The following is a 16891-nucleotide window of genomic DNA, read 5'->3' as shown; positions in this document are numbered from 1 at the left end:
AACATAGCCTTCTTTGTAAATATGATTCTACAGTTTATATTGTGTTTTGAAAACTGGCAGATTTTAAAGTGACATAACCACAACTTGTAGCTTGACATGTAGATTGAAGTTTATGCTTTTTTGAAACCATCACTTGAATGTTCTCCTTGTCTCCTTGGTATGAAAAGGATATAATTTTTGTGCCGCAAAAGTTTTTTGTTTTTTTGTTTTATTTTGAAAAATTAAACTTAAACTATTCTATGTGGCAACCAAGCACAATGGTGATAGATCCTTGAATAAAGGGAATCAGTTTCATTTAATAAAGGTCTTAGACCACGGAACTAAATTTTGCAGAATTATATTTAAACTTTGCAATGAAATGTCATATCAGTAGGTCACAAGTTGCTCCTGAACTTGACTAGTCTCAAACTGAAAATATTGTATTTTCCTGAAATAATAATGGGGTAACAATATGCCAGTGTTTCCAGCCACTTGTTTTGTCATGTATGTGTCTAGTGTGAATATTTCTTTTTACTGTCAGTTAGAAAAGTTAGTTGCTATGTCATTGGATAGTCGTTACTATGAAGTATGATGGTGAGTGTGTTTTCTACAGTAGTTACCTGTTCGCTAGCCACTTCTTTCCTGCTTCTCTGGAGGATGTTATATATCTGACAATTTCAATCCTAAATACAGTTCCTTATGATATCCAACTAATTATATTTCCATAACATCAGTATGCTCGTAAATACATATGTGGAACTATAATTATTATTCAGTTCTTTTATAATCTCATCAATATCATACATACCAAAACGAAACGAACAGTTTCTTCCAAAGAGAAATATAGTTCCGTATAGAAATAATTGAGTTGGGAGTGTTACCTTGCATCAGCATTGTTTCAGGCATTTAGCGACTCATGTAGAAATAAAACATGTTTCAGTTTTATTTTCTATTCATTATGTTCAGTAGCATTAAAAATGAGAGTATTTTTTTACAAAAGACATGGAACTGTGTATTCACCTTGCAGTACACCATACTCATTTTCGTACTTTTCTAAATTCAGGAACAATACTTTGTTCTTGTTGAGCTGGACAATATGTTTTGTGTTAATTTAATTTCTTCAGGGTATGTGGGGGCTGTGGGGTAGCCTAGTGGTTAAAGCGTTTGCTTGTCATGCTGAAGACCCAGGTTCGATTCCCCACATGGGTACAATGTGTGAAGCCCATTTCTGGTGTTCCCTGCCATGATATTGCTGGAATATTTCTAAAAGCGACACAAACTAAACTCGCTCACACCCTCACTCACTCAGGGTATATGGAAGTATTCCTTTTCCTGACTTAGTAATTTGTGACGTTTCATAGCAACAACCTAGAGGTGTACATGTAAGTTTGTTGATTACAGAGATGTCTGAATGCCTTAACTCTATTGAAATACCACAGCCTGTAAAGCATTTCAGCCATAACAGTTACATTGTTGTGTCCTGCTCAACACAGTATGTCTCTGCTCAATGATTTCTCTAGCAACCCCATCATGAGTAAGCTTTATTGGCATCAATAAGGCCTGTTCATTAGTCAGGAGGTAATTTCTTTTACAAAGACAGTGTGTGCCAAATATGCCTTATATCTATTGGTGCAAACAATCTGTGGCTTTGGTTGAGAGTATTTGACATTTTTCCCATGGAGTTGAAAAATAGTGCTATTAGCAATGACCGAACAGTCAATGTTTGAAGAAAAGTGACATTTCTTAATGGATCAAGGAATGAAATGGAAATGGTTCTTTCCACAACTGACAAGATCCAAATGATTAAAAATTTATACATATATGGTCTCTTTAAATTTCTTTACCTGAACCATTAGATTATGCATATTACATGATGCGGACAAGTAAATGCTGACTTCAGTAATTGGATCTTGTGACATTTATTGTTTATTCATGAAAGTCAGCAGAACATTGACCTTACTTTTCACTATTCATTTAGAAAAGAATAATCATGACAGTGACAATTAAAAATATTTTCTTTTCGTTTTCTGAACGATTCCCAATTTTACATTTTCGGTTGGGATAATTAGTACAGGTCGATAATGTGTTTGTTTCGGAGTTACTGACTCGCTCCTTCTTGAAATGATGTATGCAGTGATCGGTGTTGCTACTGTGTGATTTATGCATTATGTAAATAGCTGACTTCTATACCAACAGTTTGAGGCTTGTGTAAGGTGCTTCTTTCTTCTCTGTGCAATTGCTTTTTGTGGCAAAGCATCATCATTTTTATGACTGTAACTACAGTAATAAAACTTTTGTATCATAAAGGTGTTTGTTGTTACATTTCAGCATTACATCGGATCCTAGGGCAGGACATTTTGGCTGTATAGAGTTGCCTCCCTTAGTTGTGTCAGGCTTTGATGTTCATGGGTTATTGCCCAGTATATCCTTTTGATTACTGATCTAATGAACACACCTAGGGACCGTTCATAATTTGTGTCTATATGGGAATTTGGTATTTGGAGAGCATTTGTGTGTGTGTGTGTGTGTTGTTATTCACATTGTGCATACTACTCCATAATAATCGTCAACCCCTTATGGTGCGGTCCCAGTGCCGACCTCACTCTAGAAGGTCGATTTGGGGGTCGAATTGGTCGAGTTTCAGAACGAGTTAGGTCGAGTCAGGTCGAGTCAGATCAAATGAGGTCTACCAAGTTTTTGAAAATTCAAAAATTTTCCCCGACTTCCTCCTCGACCTTCGGTTCGAGAATAGGTCGAGGTAGGTCGAAAAAAGGTCGAGTTGAAGGTCGAGCTGGCCTGACATGCCGATTTGTGTTTGTCTTAGAGTCGATCTGTACTCGGCCTCGACTCGACCTTGAGTCGACCAACTCAAACTGGACTTGGCTTGGACTCAACCTGGAGTCGACCGACTCGACCAGAAGTCAACCTATCTTGACCTCAACTCGACCTAATCGAGTCCGCGCCGACCGCATAAATGGTCGCCAGCTTCCCAGATGCTTCATAAAAGCCAAACGGCAGCCAGTGGTAGCACATCATCTCCACACCAACCTGCTGCCACCCAGAGGTCCACCCTGAGCACACCACCCTCTCCAACACGCCGCAAAGCAGCGGATCAGGCTGGTATCTTCCCTAACTTTGACTCCAGTGCTGCAGCAGGTATATCTCTGTACCTGCCAAGCGGTCTCTTGGACCCTACACACACCTCAGATTATCAGTCACATGTTCAGGACTCTCAGCAAGGACAGTGAAACTGAGAAGTAGAACTTGATACTCATATATTGTCATGAGCACTTTACACTGATGTGAAATGTTACCTTCAGATTATTTAAATGAGTTTCCAATACAAGATTTAAAAGCATTTTTATCTGATATATTTTTTGTATTTTCCATCAATTGCTAAGTGTAAATGTAAATACATCTTGTACGATTGTAATTAAGTTCGTTTTGTTCATCATGTATATAGTTAGTTTTCATTGTGGTTTTTTTCGCATTTACCAATTGTAAATAGTGTAAATAAAAAACAAACAAGAGTTCCTTTGTAAATGAAGTAGTCCTAAATAATAGAGTACACTTTAAAGTCATTTGGAAATCATCTTCTTTTGCCAATGAATAGCCCCTGGGCCCATGAAATTGACCTTAAAATAGTTTCTTTGGTTGGCGCCATCTAGTGGGGTAACGTTCCTCGTACCCTGGTTATCCCCATCAAGCAGCTGTGTGCAGGGGCGCCACTCGCCAGTCCCCATTCCCCGGTCTATGAGGTTCATCTGACTGTTCCGGTTCCTCGTTCTCAGCATTTTGTGTAAAGTGACGCAGGCCTGGGTTATCTGTTCAGCTCTGTCTGCAGTGCTATTTAGGGAGCCGAGGTGGATCTGGAACCTCATAGCCAGAATCCCGAAGGTATTCTCCACCACTCGTCTGGCCCGAGACAGTCTGCAAAAGTCACAAATTAAACATTTTAAAGTCAAATGCATTCAAAATTCAAAACCTTTGATATAATATTGCATACACCCAAAGATACTAAGTTATAATTTGATTTAGGTATTTATGGAAAAGAATAATTACCTGCAGTTGAAGATCTGCTGATCGGGATCCACGCATGGAAAAGGACTTCATCATCCAGGGGCGGAGTGGAAAGGCATCGTCTCTGATGATGAAGTATGGGCACACCATACGGGAATACAAGGTCATCGCCCTCCATCCGATCTCGTGAATGGTTGAAGACCATCAGCCTCTGATGCTGATCCCTTGGCCCCGACGTTGAGGTTGAACACAGGTCGCGGTGAGGTCGGGCCGGTCGTTAGGACGAGGTCATTCTAAATTGAAGTCGATATACAGGTCGCAAGCTGGTCGGTATAGGTCTTTCAACTTAGCCGACCTAAGTCGAGATAGGTCGACTGAAGTCAAACTAAAATGGAACTAAGGTCGTAAAGGTCCTTACGAGGTCGAGATATCCCCAGGTCGAGACCAGTCGAGTAGTTTGCGAGGTCGAGTCGGTCGAGCTCCCGAGGTCGCCACTGGGACCGCACCATTAGCCATAAATTATGAACTGACCCTTATACCTTTAGTATTTTATTATGGTGCTCTGGGGTGGTGGGGTAGCCGAGTGGTCAAAGCGTTGGTACACGCGGAAGACGTGGGTTTGATTCCCAACTTGGGTACAATGTGTGAAGCCCATTCCTGGTGTCCCCTGCCATGTTATTGCTGGAATATTGGTAAAAGCGGCGTAAAACTTTACTCACTCAATCTCAGCATTGTTCGTTTTGTCAGTCACTGGATAGTCAAATCAGAAACACAAGCTTGAGGTTTAAGCGTTCGCTACTCATGCCGAAGACCCGGGTTCGATTCCCCACGTGGGTACAATGTCTTAAGCCCATTCCTGGTGTCCCCAGCCGTGATATTGCTGAAATATTGCTAAAAGCGGTGTAAAACTAAACTCACTCAGTCACTTTCAGGCAAGGGGAGGCAACACCAGTAATGTTTCCCATTACGAGTGCATTATAACGCCCGACCACAACGTCAAGCTGTACGATCCGTGAAGATCTCGGTTAGAACTGATCTTCAGTGACCCATGCTTGTCGTAGGAGGCGACTAACGGCATCGGGTGGTCAGGCTCGCTGACTTGGTTGATATATGTCATCGCATCCCAATTGCGTTGATCTATGTTCATGCTGTTGATCACTGGATTATCTGGTCAAGGCTCGATTATTTACAGACCATGGCCATATAGCTGGAATATTGTTGAGTGCTGCGTAAAACTAAACTCACTCACTCATTCAAGCTGTACGGCCAGTTTTGCTGCCACGTCATCAAACTGCAGGTCTGGATGGTAAAACAGCACCTGGGGTCCCGATCCACAATACGTTCGTAGCGCTACGACATTCGTAAGCCAGTGATAAACTATAGAGTTACGGCAGGTCGTAACGTAACGAACGCTTTGTGGTGTCGGTACCAGGAGGTTCGACGTCTCTATGGATGAGTCCAGTTTTCACCTTGACAACAGTGAATTCAGCAGTGACGTCGGCAGACAGGCTGATGTTGACATGTGAGATGTACTGTCCCGAGGCGTCAGGCAACAAAAAGTAATCATCTTACCTTTTATGCAAATTGCGCGAGTGACGGGTGCGAGTAATGTTGTTTTTGTTTTTGCACACTATTGAGAAAAGGAGGGTGCACACTTCGTTTCCCCGAGTTTTCCCCCTCTGGATCCGCCTATGACATCCTTATTATGTTACCGAGCACCTGGCGTCATTACCTGATTTTCAGTGATCCATTTGATTCACCCCTACGAATCTGACTGCTGTTTTGAGTGTGACAAGTGCATGGTACAATGATTTCATTGGACAACAGAACAACCCCACTGATCCGGGTTTGAATTGGTCTTCGGCAACTCACCCTTGTCGTAAAAGGCGACTGACCGGCTTGCCAGGCTCGCTGACACGGTTGACACATTGTCAGTCTTAGCATTTAGTGGTTAGAGCGTTCGCTCGTCGCGCTGAAGACCCGGGTTCGACTCCCCACATGGGTACAATGTGTGAAGCCCATTTCTGGCGTCCCTTACCGTGATATAGCTGTAATATTACTAAAAGCGGCGTAAAACCACACTCACTACCTCAGTCTTATCATTGTTTGGTTTTGTCAGTCACTGGATAGTCAAATCAGAAACACAAGCTTATAAAATTGTCGGAATCTTACAATGAACTCAGAGTTAGGTGGAGATTAACAATGACTATAGAAATGATTTTAGTCGCCTTTATTTCAGTTAAGCGAGAATGAAACTTGTGATCTCACATATAATAGGGAGTTTATCTGAACAGTACAGGTCTGTCCAGATGAAATCCGTCGTAGTCACAACACAGTTGTCGTTGTAGTTGTTGTCAGGTTGTCCAGGGCCCCAGTTGTTGTCGCGGACTCGGGTCCCGTCTGTCCACCGGAAGTCGCCTCTCGGATAGTTAGGTTCATCATTCAGACCGATGTAGAAGGGATACTTCCCTGAAACAGCAGGACCCTTTGACCTCAGTAATACTACTACTAATAATAATAGCAATAATAATATGGATTCTATTTTGCGCTAAACTCCACACCAAAGTGTACTCAAAGCGCAAAAGGAGTTCCACAGTTCATTATTACTCCGGATAACCCAAGCTGCATGTGAGGCGCTAGACGGGTATTGTCACATGACTTATCCCTCCGGGTACCCATTTTCTGCTGGGTGAACAGAGACAATTTTGAACAAACTCGCTTGCCTAAGGTGAGACCACGTGTATGACACGTGTTTCGTTGTGGGGCAGGACTGAAGTCCGAGAAACACTCAGGAGTCAAGCTGCCAAATACGGTCACCCATCCAAGGACTCTCCGCGCCAAATGTTGCTTAACGTCAACTGATTTGTGACCTGAACTCTATGCATAGGACCATACACCACACACCAACAGTTACATATATAAATGCCCATACGAAAGTGGTCACATTTAACATCTGTTGCAGTTCTACAGGTATAGGTTCTACCTTTTTTTTTGTTAAGTCCCATCCGGGATTCGAACCCACACTGTCAAAGTCTGGTACCTAATCGCCAGCACACAAAGTCAGCTATTTAACTCCCTCAGCCACCGTGACTTCCACTAAACAGAAGTCTAACTGGTAGTCTTGACCAAACCTTGCCTAGTGGGGCTACCCCACCACGATGCTCATGATGTTGATCACCGGATTGTCTGGTCTAACCTCGATTATTTACAGACCGCCGTCATATAGATGGATTATTGCCGAGTGCGGCGTAAAACTAAACACACTCACTCACACACCAAATTTAGAATCTTCGTATCTTCTCACCATATTCTGTTCTGTGTATAGCTTCAACGGCTTCAATTTTGGCATTGGTGTCGACGTGGACAACTCGTCCCCCTGGCTCTGCTTCACATACGGCTTTTCCGTCAGGGTAGCTGGCAGAAACTGTGACAAACTTGACACACATCCCCACCGACGTAACCAGTCTGTAACCCTTGTGTGCTGAGCAACCTGTTACTTCTGTCAACATTAATATATTGGAAGATTCTTTGCAATGATAATTTTCATTATACGATCACTGACTAAAATGTCTTTAAACATTGTTATGATAAACTTGCAGTTGCAAATCACATTTATCGGCAAGAGGGTTATGTGTCAACGTTATTCAGCTGTAGAAATAGCAGCAGCAGTAGTAGTAGCAACAGCAGTAGTAGTAGTAGTAGCAACAGCAGTAGTAGTAGTAGCAGCAGTAGTAGCAGCAGCAGCAGTAGTAACAGCAGAAATAGTAGTAGTAGTAGTAGTAGCAGCAGTAGTAGCAGCAGTAGTAGTAGTAGCAGCAGCAGCAGTAGTAGTAGTAGCAGCAGCAGCAGCAGTAGTAGTAGTAGCAGCAGCAGCAGCAGTAGTAGTAGCAACAGTAGTAGTGGTAGTAGTAGTAGCAGCAGTAGTAGCAGCAGTAGTAGTAGTAGTAGTAGCAGCAGCAGCAGCAGTAGTAGTAGTAGTAGTAGTAGTAGCAGCAGCAGTAGTAGTAGTAGTAGCAGTAGCAGCAGCAAGTAGTAGTGCAGTAGTAGTAGCAGTAGCAGCAGCAGCAGTAGTAGTGGTAGTAGTAGCAGCAGCAGCAGCAGTAGTAGTAGTAGCAGCAGCAGCAGTAGTAAGCAGCAGTAGCAGCAGTAGCAGCAGCAGTAGTAGTAGTAGCAGCAGCAGTAGTAGTAGCAGCAGCAGCAGCAGCAGCAGTAGCAGCAGCAGCAGCAGCAGCAGTAGTAGTAGTAGCAGCAGCAGCAAGCAGTAAGCAGCAGCAGCAGCAGCAGCAGTAGCAGCAGCAGTAGCAGCAGCAGCAGCAGCAGCAGCAGCAGCAGCAGCAGCAGCAGCAGCAGCAGCAGCAGCAGCAGTAGTAGCAGCAGTAGTAGTAGCAGCAGCAGTAGTAGCAGCAGTAATAGTATTAGTAGCAGGAGCAGTAGTAGCAACAGTAGTAGTGGTAGTAGCAGCAGTAGCAGCAGCAATAGGAGTAGCAGCAGCAGCAGCAGTAGTAGCAACAGCAGTAATGGCAGTAGCAGCAGCAGCGGCAGCAGCAGCAGCAGTAGTGGTAGCAGTAGTAGCAGTAGCAGCAGTAGTGGTAGCAGCAGCAGCAGCAGCAGTAGCAGCAGTAGCAGTAGTAGTAGTGCAGTAGCAGTAGTAGTAGCAGCAGTAGCAGCAGCAGTGGCAGTAGCAGTAGTAGTAGCAGTAGCAGCAGCAGTAGTAGTAGCAGCAGCAGGAGAAGTTTTAATAACGGTACCTAGCGTTAGTAGTTTGATGCAATCTTGGATTTTATAACCTTTTCAACTATATTGAGATCATTGTCTTCATCTCAAGGCGTAGATGTAAGTAGTTGACATGCCTGTCCTTGACAGCCGTTCTTGTCAAAACGAAGCATGGCAATGGCATGTGAAGGATGAGTGAGTGAGTGTGTTTTACGCAATATTTTACGCAAGTATAGGTTCGACAGTCGTTCCACTACGATAGTTTTGTCAAACGGGACACAGGTAATGGGCGTGAACCACTCGGCTCCCCCTCCGATCTTTTCATTTAGTAATGTTATGTGGGTGTGTTATTAACCGTAACACAATGTTCTACCTATTGACAGTGAGGTGGGGTAGCCTAGTAGTTAAGGCGTTCGCTCGTCACGCCGAAGACCCGGGTTCGATTCCCCACATGGGTACAATGCGTCAAGCCCATTTCCGGTGTCCCCCGCCGTGATGTTGCTGGAATATTGATAAACACGGCGTTAACCAATACTCACCCGATTAAATAAATTTACCTGTTCGAACCGATCCTGCAGATGCTTCATCGACGTCATCAACGTCATCGACGTCATGAACGTCATCGGACACGTCAGTCCTACAGTCACAGAATCCCTGAATCCAAGGAATCTTCGTCTGGGAACATGCACTTCCCACGTTACAGATCAAGGCACACATCATCTCGGCCTTTCCGTTGGGATACATTTTACCTCTCTCTTTTCCAATGTTTTGGTTTTTTTTACCCTCTTGAAGAATTTTCGATGAAACAAAACAAATCGTGCAAACGAAAACTACTACGCTGGTTACAGCCATGTTTAGTTAGTCAAATGTCTATGCTCAAGAACCGTCAGTAATTCTACCAGAGCTGCTCTGCGTTAAGTACAATGACAGCGGAAAGGTTTATCTACAACAGACCGTGAATAATAGATAATTTGTATCAGGAGAGATTGTATAGGAACTAGGCACTTATGAATCAATACTAATAATGATAATATGTTCTTGCTTGATTACATAAAACCTCGTTAATCCGGACCCCGATAATCCGGATGTCTCGCCTCCCGCCTTGTTACCAATCTATGCCTATATAATTTGCCTCGATAATCCGGAAATTCGGTTTCCGGAACCGGGCGGTAAGTAGCTGTCACCAATCAGTAAAATAAACAGTAAATTGCTTCACAGTCCTGACGCTGTAAGTCGTGTTCACGAACCGTAACAACACTTGGGTCTTGATTCAGTAGTCCGGACGATTTGAAAGTCCGGATTAACGAGGCTTCACTGTACTTCGCTTTAAATCGCTATGTCACACCCTTCACGAACGGGCTCGTGTGGTCAGGCTCGCTGACGTGGTCGACACATGTCATCGTATCAGATCCAGATCACTGGATTGTCTGGTACAGACTTCGGTTATGTATAAACCGCCGCTGGAGTATTGCTGAGTGCAACTAAACTAAATTCACTCACTCACCTGGGAAACCCCATGTGGTAGAATTGGTCTTCGGCAACCCTATTTGTCATAGAAAGCGACTGATCGTCTGATGAGGACTACCTGAATTTGCTAATGGCATCGTAGCCAGCTACCTGCGAAAATCAATTTTTAACAATCATCACCAGACAATGATAGAGATTGTAGTAGATTCAACGAAGCTACAGAGCACATAAATCCCTTGAAGATCTGGGTTAGAGTTGGTCTTCAACAACCCATGCTTGTCGTGCGACAGTTGACACATGTCATCGTATCCCAGCTGCGTAGTTCGATGTTCATGCTGTTGATCACTGGATTCTGGTCCAGACTCGATTGTTTACAGACCGCCGTCATATAGCTGGAATAGTGGCAAGTGCGGTGTTAAACAAAAGCCAACTAAAACAATCCTTTCCGCAATGCAAAAGCCCTAAATGATGGCTAGTTTAGAGTGAGTGAGTGAATTTTAGTTTTACGCCACACTCAGCAATATTCCAGCTATATGGCGAGTGGTCTGTAAATAATCGAGTCTGGACCAGACAATCCAGTGATCAACAGCATGAGCATCGATCTGCGCAATTGGGAACCGATGACATGTGTCAACCAAGTCTGAGGACCACCCGATCCCGTTAGTCGCCTCTTACGACAAGCATAGTCGCCTTTTGTGGCAAGCATGGGTTGCTGAAGACCTATTCTATCCCGGGTCTTCACGGGTCGGCTAGTTTAGAGTGTACTCAGGTTCAACTCGCTTTGGTTTAGATTAAAGTGGTTACAGCCATGCTCAGTTAGTCAAATGTCTATTCTCAAGAACCGTCAGTAATTCTGCCAGAGTTGGGTTAAGTACAATGACGAAGGAAAGGTTTATTTTCAGCAGAATGTATCATTAATTTTGTATCAGGGGAGATTCTTGGCGTGCTTGAGGCACTTAGGAATCAATATTAATGATAATCTTTGTTGCTTAAGTACTTAAATTCTCTTTATGTCGCTTTTAATCGCTTTGTCATAGCATCACAAAAAAAGTCTGGGATTCCTATAATTAGAATTGGTATTTGGAAACCCTAAAGCACTTAACGGGATCGGGTGATGACTTTATTGTCTGTGAACATTTTCGTCACATTTTGGTTTGCTGCCCTACAACACTTGAAAGTTAATCATGGATAGTTTTACTACTATCAATCTGATCACATTCATTTTTTTGTGTTTTGCCAAAGAATGTAGAAATTATTTGACATTTTTGTTTTTGAAAAAACCAAAACATTTGTAATGCGCTGGGGGGCGGTGGGGTAGCCTAGTGGTTAAAGCCTTGGCTCGTCACGCCGAAGATCCGGGTTCGAATCCCCACAAGGGTACAATGTGTGAAGCCCAGTTCTGGTGTCCCCCGCCGTGATGTTGCTGGAATATTGCTAAAAGCGGCGTAAAACCATACTCAGTCAGTCAGTCAGTGTAATGCGCTGGTATCCATGCAGTCCATGCTCAAAGCGCAGATAGAATGTAAAAAATTACACAGTTATAGTTGAAAAGGCTGTCCTGAACAAATGTGTTTTTAACTGGGATTTGAAAGTGACAAAGTCAGTACAGTCCCTGAGATTCTGTGGAAGTTTGTTCCAGGCCACTGGTGCTGCATAGGCAAAGGATCTGTTTCCATACTGCACTGTTCTAGTTTTAGGGACAAGAAGACTTTTATCTTGTAAACGGAGCGAACGAGAAGGCTTGTACAGAGAAAGAAGACTGGATAAATATGTAGGGGCAGTTCCAGATAGACAGCGGAAGACAAGGCAGAGAAGTTTAAACTCAATTCTGAAATCCACGGGCAGCCAGTGTAGAAAGTTTAGAAGAGGAGTGATATGATCATTCTTCGTGGATCGTGTCACAATACGGCTGCTACATTCTGGACTCTTTGTAGCTTTCGTATCTGAGACAACAAACAATTCATTTGGTGTCCAGTGTACAGTATTGGAAAAGAACTAAACTTCAATGTTATGGTCCATGAAACCTTCACACTACCAAAATATTTGATGAAATAACATTACCCAAAAGTGTTTGAAAACTTTGCTTCGTCTAAGCTCAGGCTGTAGCTATTCATATGGTTTTATCAGATAACTCTTCATCACTTTTGAACTTTGATACATTCAGAAGCTTAAAATTAACGCTCCTTTTAACTTTCTTTCATATCATATGTTATTCCATGTCAGAATCGGGGTCATCTCCTGGCAATAAGTCAAAGGTGTTCGGGCAACAATCACCTGCCATACAAAGACATGCCTCTGTGCACACAAGATCATTCTGTCTGCATTGGCATACATCTCTCCGATGACCTGCAGATGTTTGGCATTTACGCGATGTCAGTTCAACCAATCCACGGGTTAAGCTGACCATCACAAATCCCTAACCATGGTCAACTGGTGAAGGAATGGTCATGATTGGTTGCAGAGACTGTCTCCAAACATGCACTTGGTAGCTACTCGCTCAATGTGATGTTTTAGACTGTTAGATGTTGCTGGGAGGTTTTCATTCAACATCTTGTCTAATCTACAGCATCACTGGATTTTTCGGTACATACAAAGAACTCACAGACTGGCCACAAGATGTAATGAGCGTTTCTTGAACATCCAGATTGTCACCTAATTGTGTCAATGTTTGTTAGTGATTCTCAGAGGACTTCAGTAAGTCAATTAGGAGATGAACATCATGTGTTGGCGAATTTCCGGGTGTTAGTGAGTATTCCCGTGCTTCAAATACTCAATAACACCCGGAAATTCGCCAAACATGATGTTTATCGACATTGTAAACACAAAAGTAAACCGAAAGGTCCACACACGTTTTTGTGTCTGCTCTCATTGACATCGAGTACGGGTACAGCAGTGAAATGTCATCAGCCGGCCGTTTCGGCTGTCTCCCATGGTAGCATCTGAACTGCTCATTTGTGACGTCATTCGGACTTTACGTCACAATATGATTTTAATTACGTCATCACAGCTGACGACGTAACAATACAATGGTGTGAGCGATGTTTGTATGTATTAATACACAGAGAATTTCCGGGAATCCAATACCATTTGATCACGTTTTTCACCCAATCAGAATAAAGAACACAGTGACTTTTGGTTTACAATTCCCTTTATTACCGATGCCACAAAGACTTTCGTTGAGCCACAACCATTAAGTGCATGAAGTCCCAAAAGTGCAGAGCTCATACCTTAAGTTTTTCTGCAGTCGTATGAAGTGGTACGTGCCCGTAACAGTCTTTTGTTCCTGTGCAAAACCATAGTTCTGTACACGTTAAGGATTACAAAAGCTAAATCCCATGAACTATCTTGTCTTGTAAAGCGGCGGCTGGTAGGAAGTAGTTCACAGTGATTGTGTAAAAGTGGGGGCGGTGGGGTAGTCTAGTGGTTAAAGCGTTGGCTCGTCACGCCGAAGACCCGGGTTCGAATCCCCACATGGGTACAATGAGTGAAGCCCATTTCTGGTGTCCCCCACCATGATATTGCTGGAATATTGCTAAAAGCGGCGTAAAACCAAACTCAGTCAGTGTAAAAGTGGGACGTATCAGCGTGAATTACAAATGCTTTCTTTTCAACCCTGGACTCATATAAAGTAGTCAAATTATGGAGGGGAATACCGCATATGCTACTAGAAACTTTCACCTTTGATTTGATTTTGTTTTTGAGCTTCGAGGGCAGATTACCGCTTGTAAACAAAATGTGATATGGATATGAATTTGATAAAAGTTCAATAAAATGGATTAAACATGACTTGGTCAACACTAAAAGAACGCTACCTGCGGAGAAAATATAGCCTTTGTTGACATTTACTGTATAAGGCGTGAGTACCGGCTTTCCAAGACAGTTTATTGTCAACTACAGTTCCAAGATATTTGTACTCCTCTACAATTTGCACTTCTCTCCGTTGATGAATACTGGTTCTAGAGACTGCTTACTGGTACGATAGTCTATATATCCTTTGTGTTGGTGACATTTATTACAAAATAGTTGTCTTTACACCAGGAGTCAGTGAGTTAAGTGTTATATGTTGGGAATCAAAACCGGGTCTTCGGCGTGACGAGCCAACGCTTTAACCACTAGGCTACCCCACCGCCCCCTATACATCAGGAAGTGAATCTGTCAGTTTCATTTCTGTAATCAAGTTCAGAGTCTTGTTAATGCGGCATCGTCTGCGAACTTGAATAGGAGGGAATTGAGTTTATCACAGTCATTTGTATAGAGGGTAAAGATTTTATTAATATGTCCAAAATATTCCCAACAAAGATCTGATTGTTTTTCAATACATCTGACTCAACCACCGACAATTGAAACCTTCATCCCATTGTTGTCATCGGACATTATACATATTTTAAAATCATTGAGTAAATATCTTTCACAAGTTCGCCGTAGAAGGAATGAAAAACTGTAAAACAAAACAATACTAAATTTTACTTAGCTTTACTCAGTATGTATTTACTTTTGCCAAATGTATGTATTATGGGCCTTGGGCCTAAATTACCGAATAAACCTGTCTGTCTGTATAGAGGGTAAACAGGACGGGAGACAATACAGATCCTTGAGGAGCACCAGTATCCGTGAGTGTTAATTCAGAAGAGGAAGAACTCACTAGAACACGCTGTAACCGATGCCTGCCGATCAATGTATAAGGGGCGGTGGGGTAGCCTAGTGGTTAAAGCGTTCGCTCGTCACGCTGAAGACCCGGGTTCGATTCCCCACATGGGTACAATGTGTGAAGCCCATTTCTGGTGTCCCCGCCGATTGCAAGCGGCGTAAAACCCAACTCACTCACTCACTCACTCAACGTATAAGTTTCACTTCCATAGTAAGTGTTATTTGAATCATTAGGCGGGGTTGTATTCTGTTCGGAGCCGATGAGTAGTCGGCAAACAGAATTCTCACATATGACTTTGTAGTATCCAGGTGAGTGTATACAGTGTGTAGGAGAGAAGGCGAACATCTTCTACACCGCGTCCAGCTCTGTAGGCCAACTGTAGTGGAGCCATGATGATCCACCGATAGTGGATCCATGAAGATCCACCGATAGTGGCTATGCATGCCGCTGGCATGTCATTCAAGGCCATCGGGCGTCACTTCGGGTACTCACCAGGGCAACCCAGGAAGACCACCAGTCCAGCGGAAGATCGCAACCTGGCCTGTTTGAAGCATCTCTAAGTGGCCATCAGATAACCATGACCGTGCTGTCATACCCTTGAAGATCCGGGTTAGAATTGGTCTTCAGTAGCTCATGTTTTTTGTCGTAAGAGGCGACTAACGGGATCGGGTGGTCAGACTCGATGACTTGCTTGACACATGTCATCGTATCCCAATTGCATAGATTGATGCTCATGCTGTTGATCACTGGATTGTCTGGTCCAAGGTTATCTCTGAGTGAGTACTCACCTTTACGCCGCTTTTAGCCACATTCTAGCAATATTACAGCGAGATACACCAGGAATTGACTTCACATTGTACCCATGTGGAATCGAACTCAGGCCTTCGGCGTGACGAGCGAACGCTGTAACCACGATGCTACCCTATATATCCTTGATGGAATATGTAAATTTGAATGTAGCGATCAATAGGTCATTTTCCAAATGTGTACCGACTTTAGACTTTGTGTAACATAAAAATGGCCCCCATTAAAATTGTATCTCAATTATTTTTTTGCTTGGGCGATCTATTTAATCAAGATGGTGCAGTGGGTTACAGTGTACAGCATCCCCTGTGTTTTCCTGTCTTTCTTTATGTCTTCCATTCTTTCAGTATGAGTTATCATCCCCGCCACGAAGTGGGAGGGGGATATTGGTTTGAGCTCCGTCCGTCCGTCCGTCCGAGATATTGGGGACAGATTTTCTCAAAAAACGTTATATAGATAGGGAAACCAAATTTGGTATGTGTTTTCAGGGCATGAATGCCTTGATGGAGTTCGAAAACGGAAACCGCGCCTACTACCCGCACCCGCATCCCCATCTCCGCCGGATCCGCCAATGTCAGGGGATATTGATGACCATGACTTCTTCTTTGTATTAAAACATAAAATGTTTTACCGTTACTGTATGTCTGTGATGTTAATGCGGCGATAAAAACCCGGAAGTACAAAACAAAAACCCCAAAACAAAACAGAACAGAACCGAAACGGAAAAAACCCAAATAAAACAATTCGTTATACACTAGGCGCCAAAAGAAACCTTACCCTGCTTCCTTAATGACGGAGGTACCTATCTTCACCTGGCGTTGTGATGCGTGGACGTCCACTTCTTGGTCTGTCTACGGTGACCCCAGTCTGTCTGAAGCCCTGAATAAGTCTTATAACCGTGATACGGTGGCATCCGTGGGCGTTGGCAACAGCATTGTATGTCAACCCCATCTGCAACATCCCAATGGCTCTTTCTCTCTCTTCAGCTGTCAATCATGGCATATTTCTCGTACTTGTGCATCATATCATCTTTTCTAGGCTCTCTTCATACCCTTTTGAATAATTCTACATTTGAAATGGATGCAAATACTGCTTGAATAATGCTGCGTTTTGGCGACTGATATTGCTATGTGTAAACAGAAAATGGAAAAATATTACTTTGCAAGCGCAAATGTTAACAAAGATAATTGTAGATGTTCCTAAACATTTTAATACAATATCAAAGACACGTTTTACTTGTTTTCACAAATGCAAACCAGC

At 43.0% G+C, this 16891-nt stretch overlaps 1 protein-coding gene across 1 annotated transcript; it reads right to left on the bottom strand.

Annotated features, from left to right (window-relative positions):
- Nucleotides 1-6238: 6238 nt before the first annotated feature.
- On the bottom strand, nucleotides 6239-9456 carry LOC124254217 (pulmonary surfactant-associated protein A-like). The gene is made up of 3 exons (XM_046688105.1): nucleotides 9270-9456; nucleotides 7304-7498; nucleotides 6239-6468 (listed from the first exon to the last, which is right to left on the bottom strand). The coding sequence occupies exons 1-3, from the start codon at nucleotides 9454-9456 to the stop codon at nucleotides 6239-6241; spliced, it is 612 nt and encodes a 203-aa protein (XP_046544061.1).
- Nucleotides 9457-16891: the final 7435 nt, after the last annotated feature.

Source organism: Haliotis rubra, unplaced genomic scaffold, assembly GCF_003918875.1.
Source record: "Haliotis rubra isolate DU_JTF1 unplaced genomic scaffold, ASM391887v1 Scf569, whole genome shotgun sequence".
Lineage (NCBI taxonomy): Eukaryota > Metazoa > Mollusca > Gastropoda > Lepetellida > Haliotidae > Haliotis > Haliotis rubra.
The sequence above is the reverse complement of the archived record's forward strand: the minus strand, read 5'-3'. Positions and strand labels throughout refer to the sequence as shown.

Bases quoted from the DNA above. Each gene is read 5' to 3' on its own strand.
- LOC124254217 (XM_046688105.1), bottom strand. From the start codon at position 9,456: ATGTATCCCAACGGAAAGGCCGAGATGATGTGTGCCTTGATCTGTAAC. The intron at 7,499-9,269 runs GTAAATTTATTT...TAATGTTGACAG, and splicing joins TGCAGGATCGGTTCGAACAG to AAGTAACAGGTTGCTCAGCA. The intron at 6,469-7,303 runs GTGAGAAGATAC...CTGCTGTTTCAG, and splicing joins TATACACAGAACAGAATATG to GGAAGTATCCCTTCTACATC.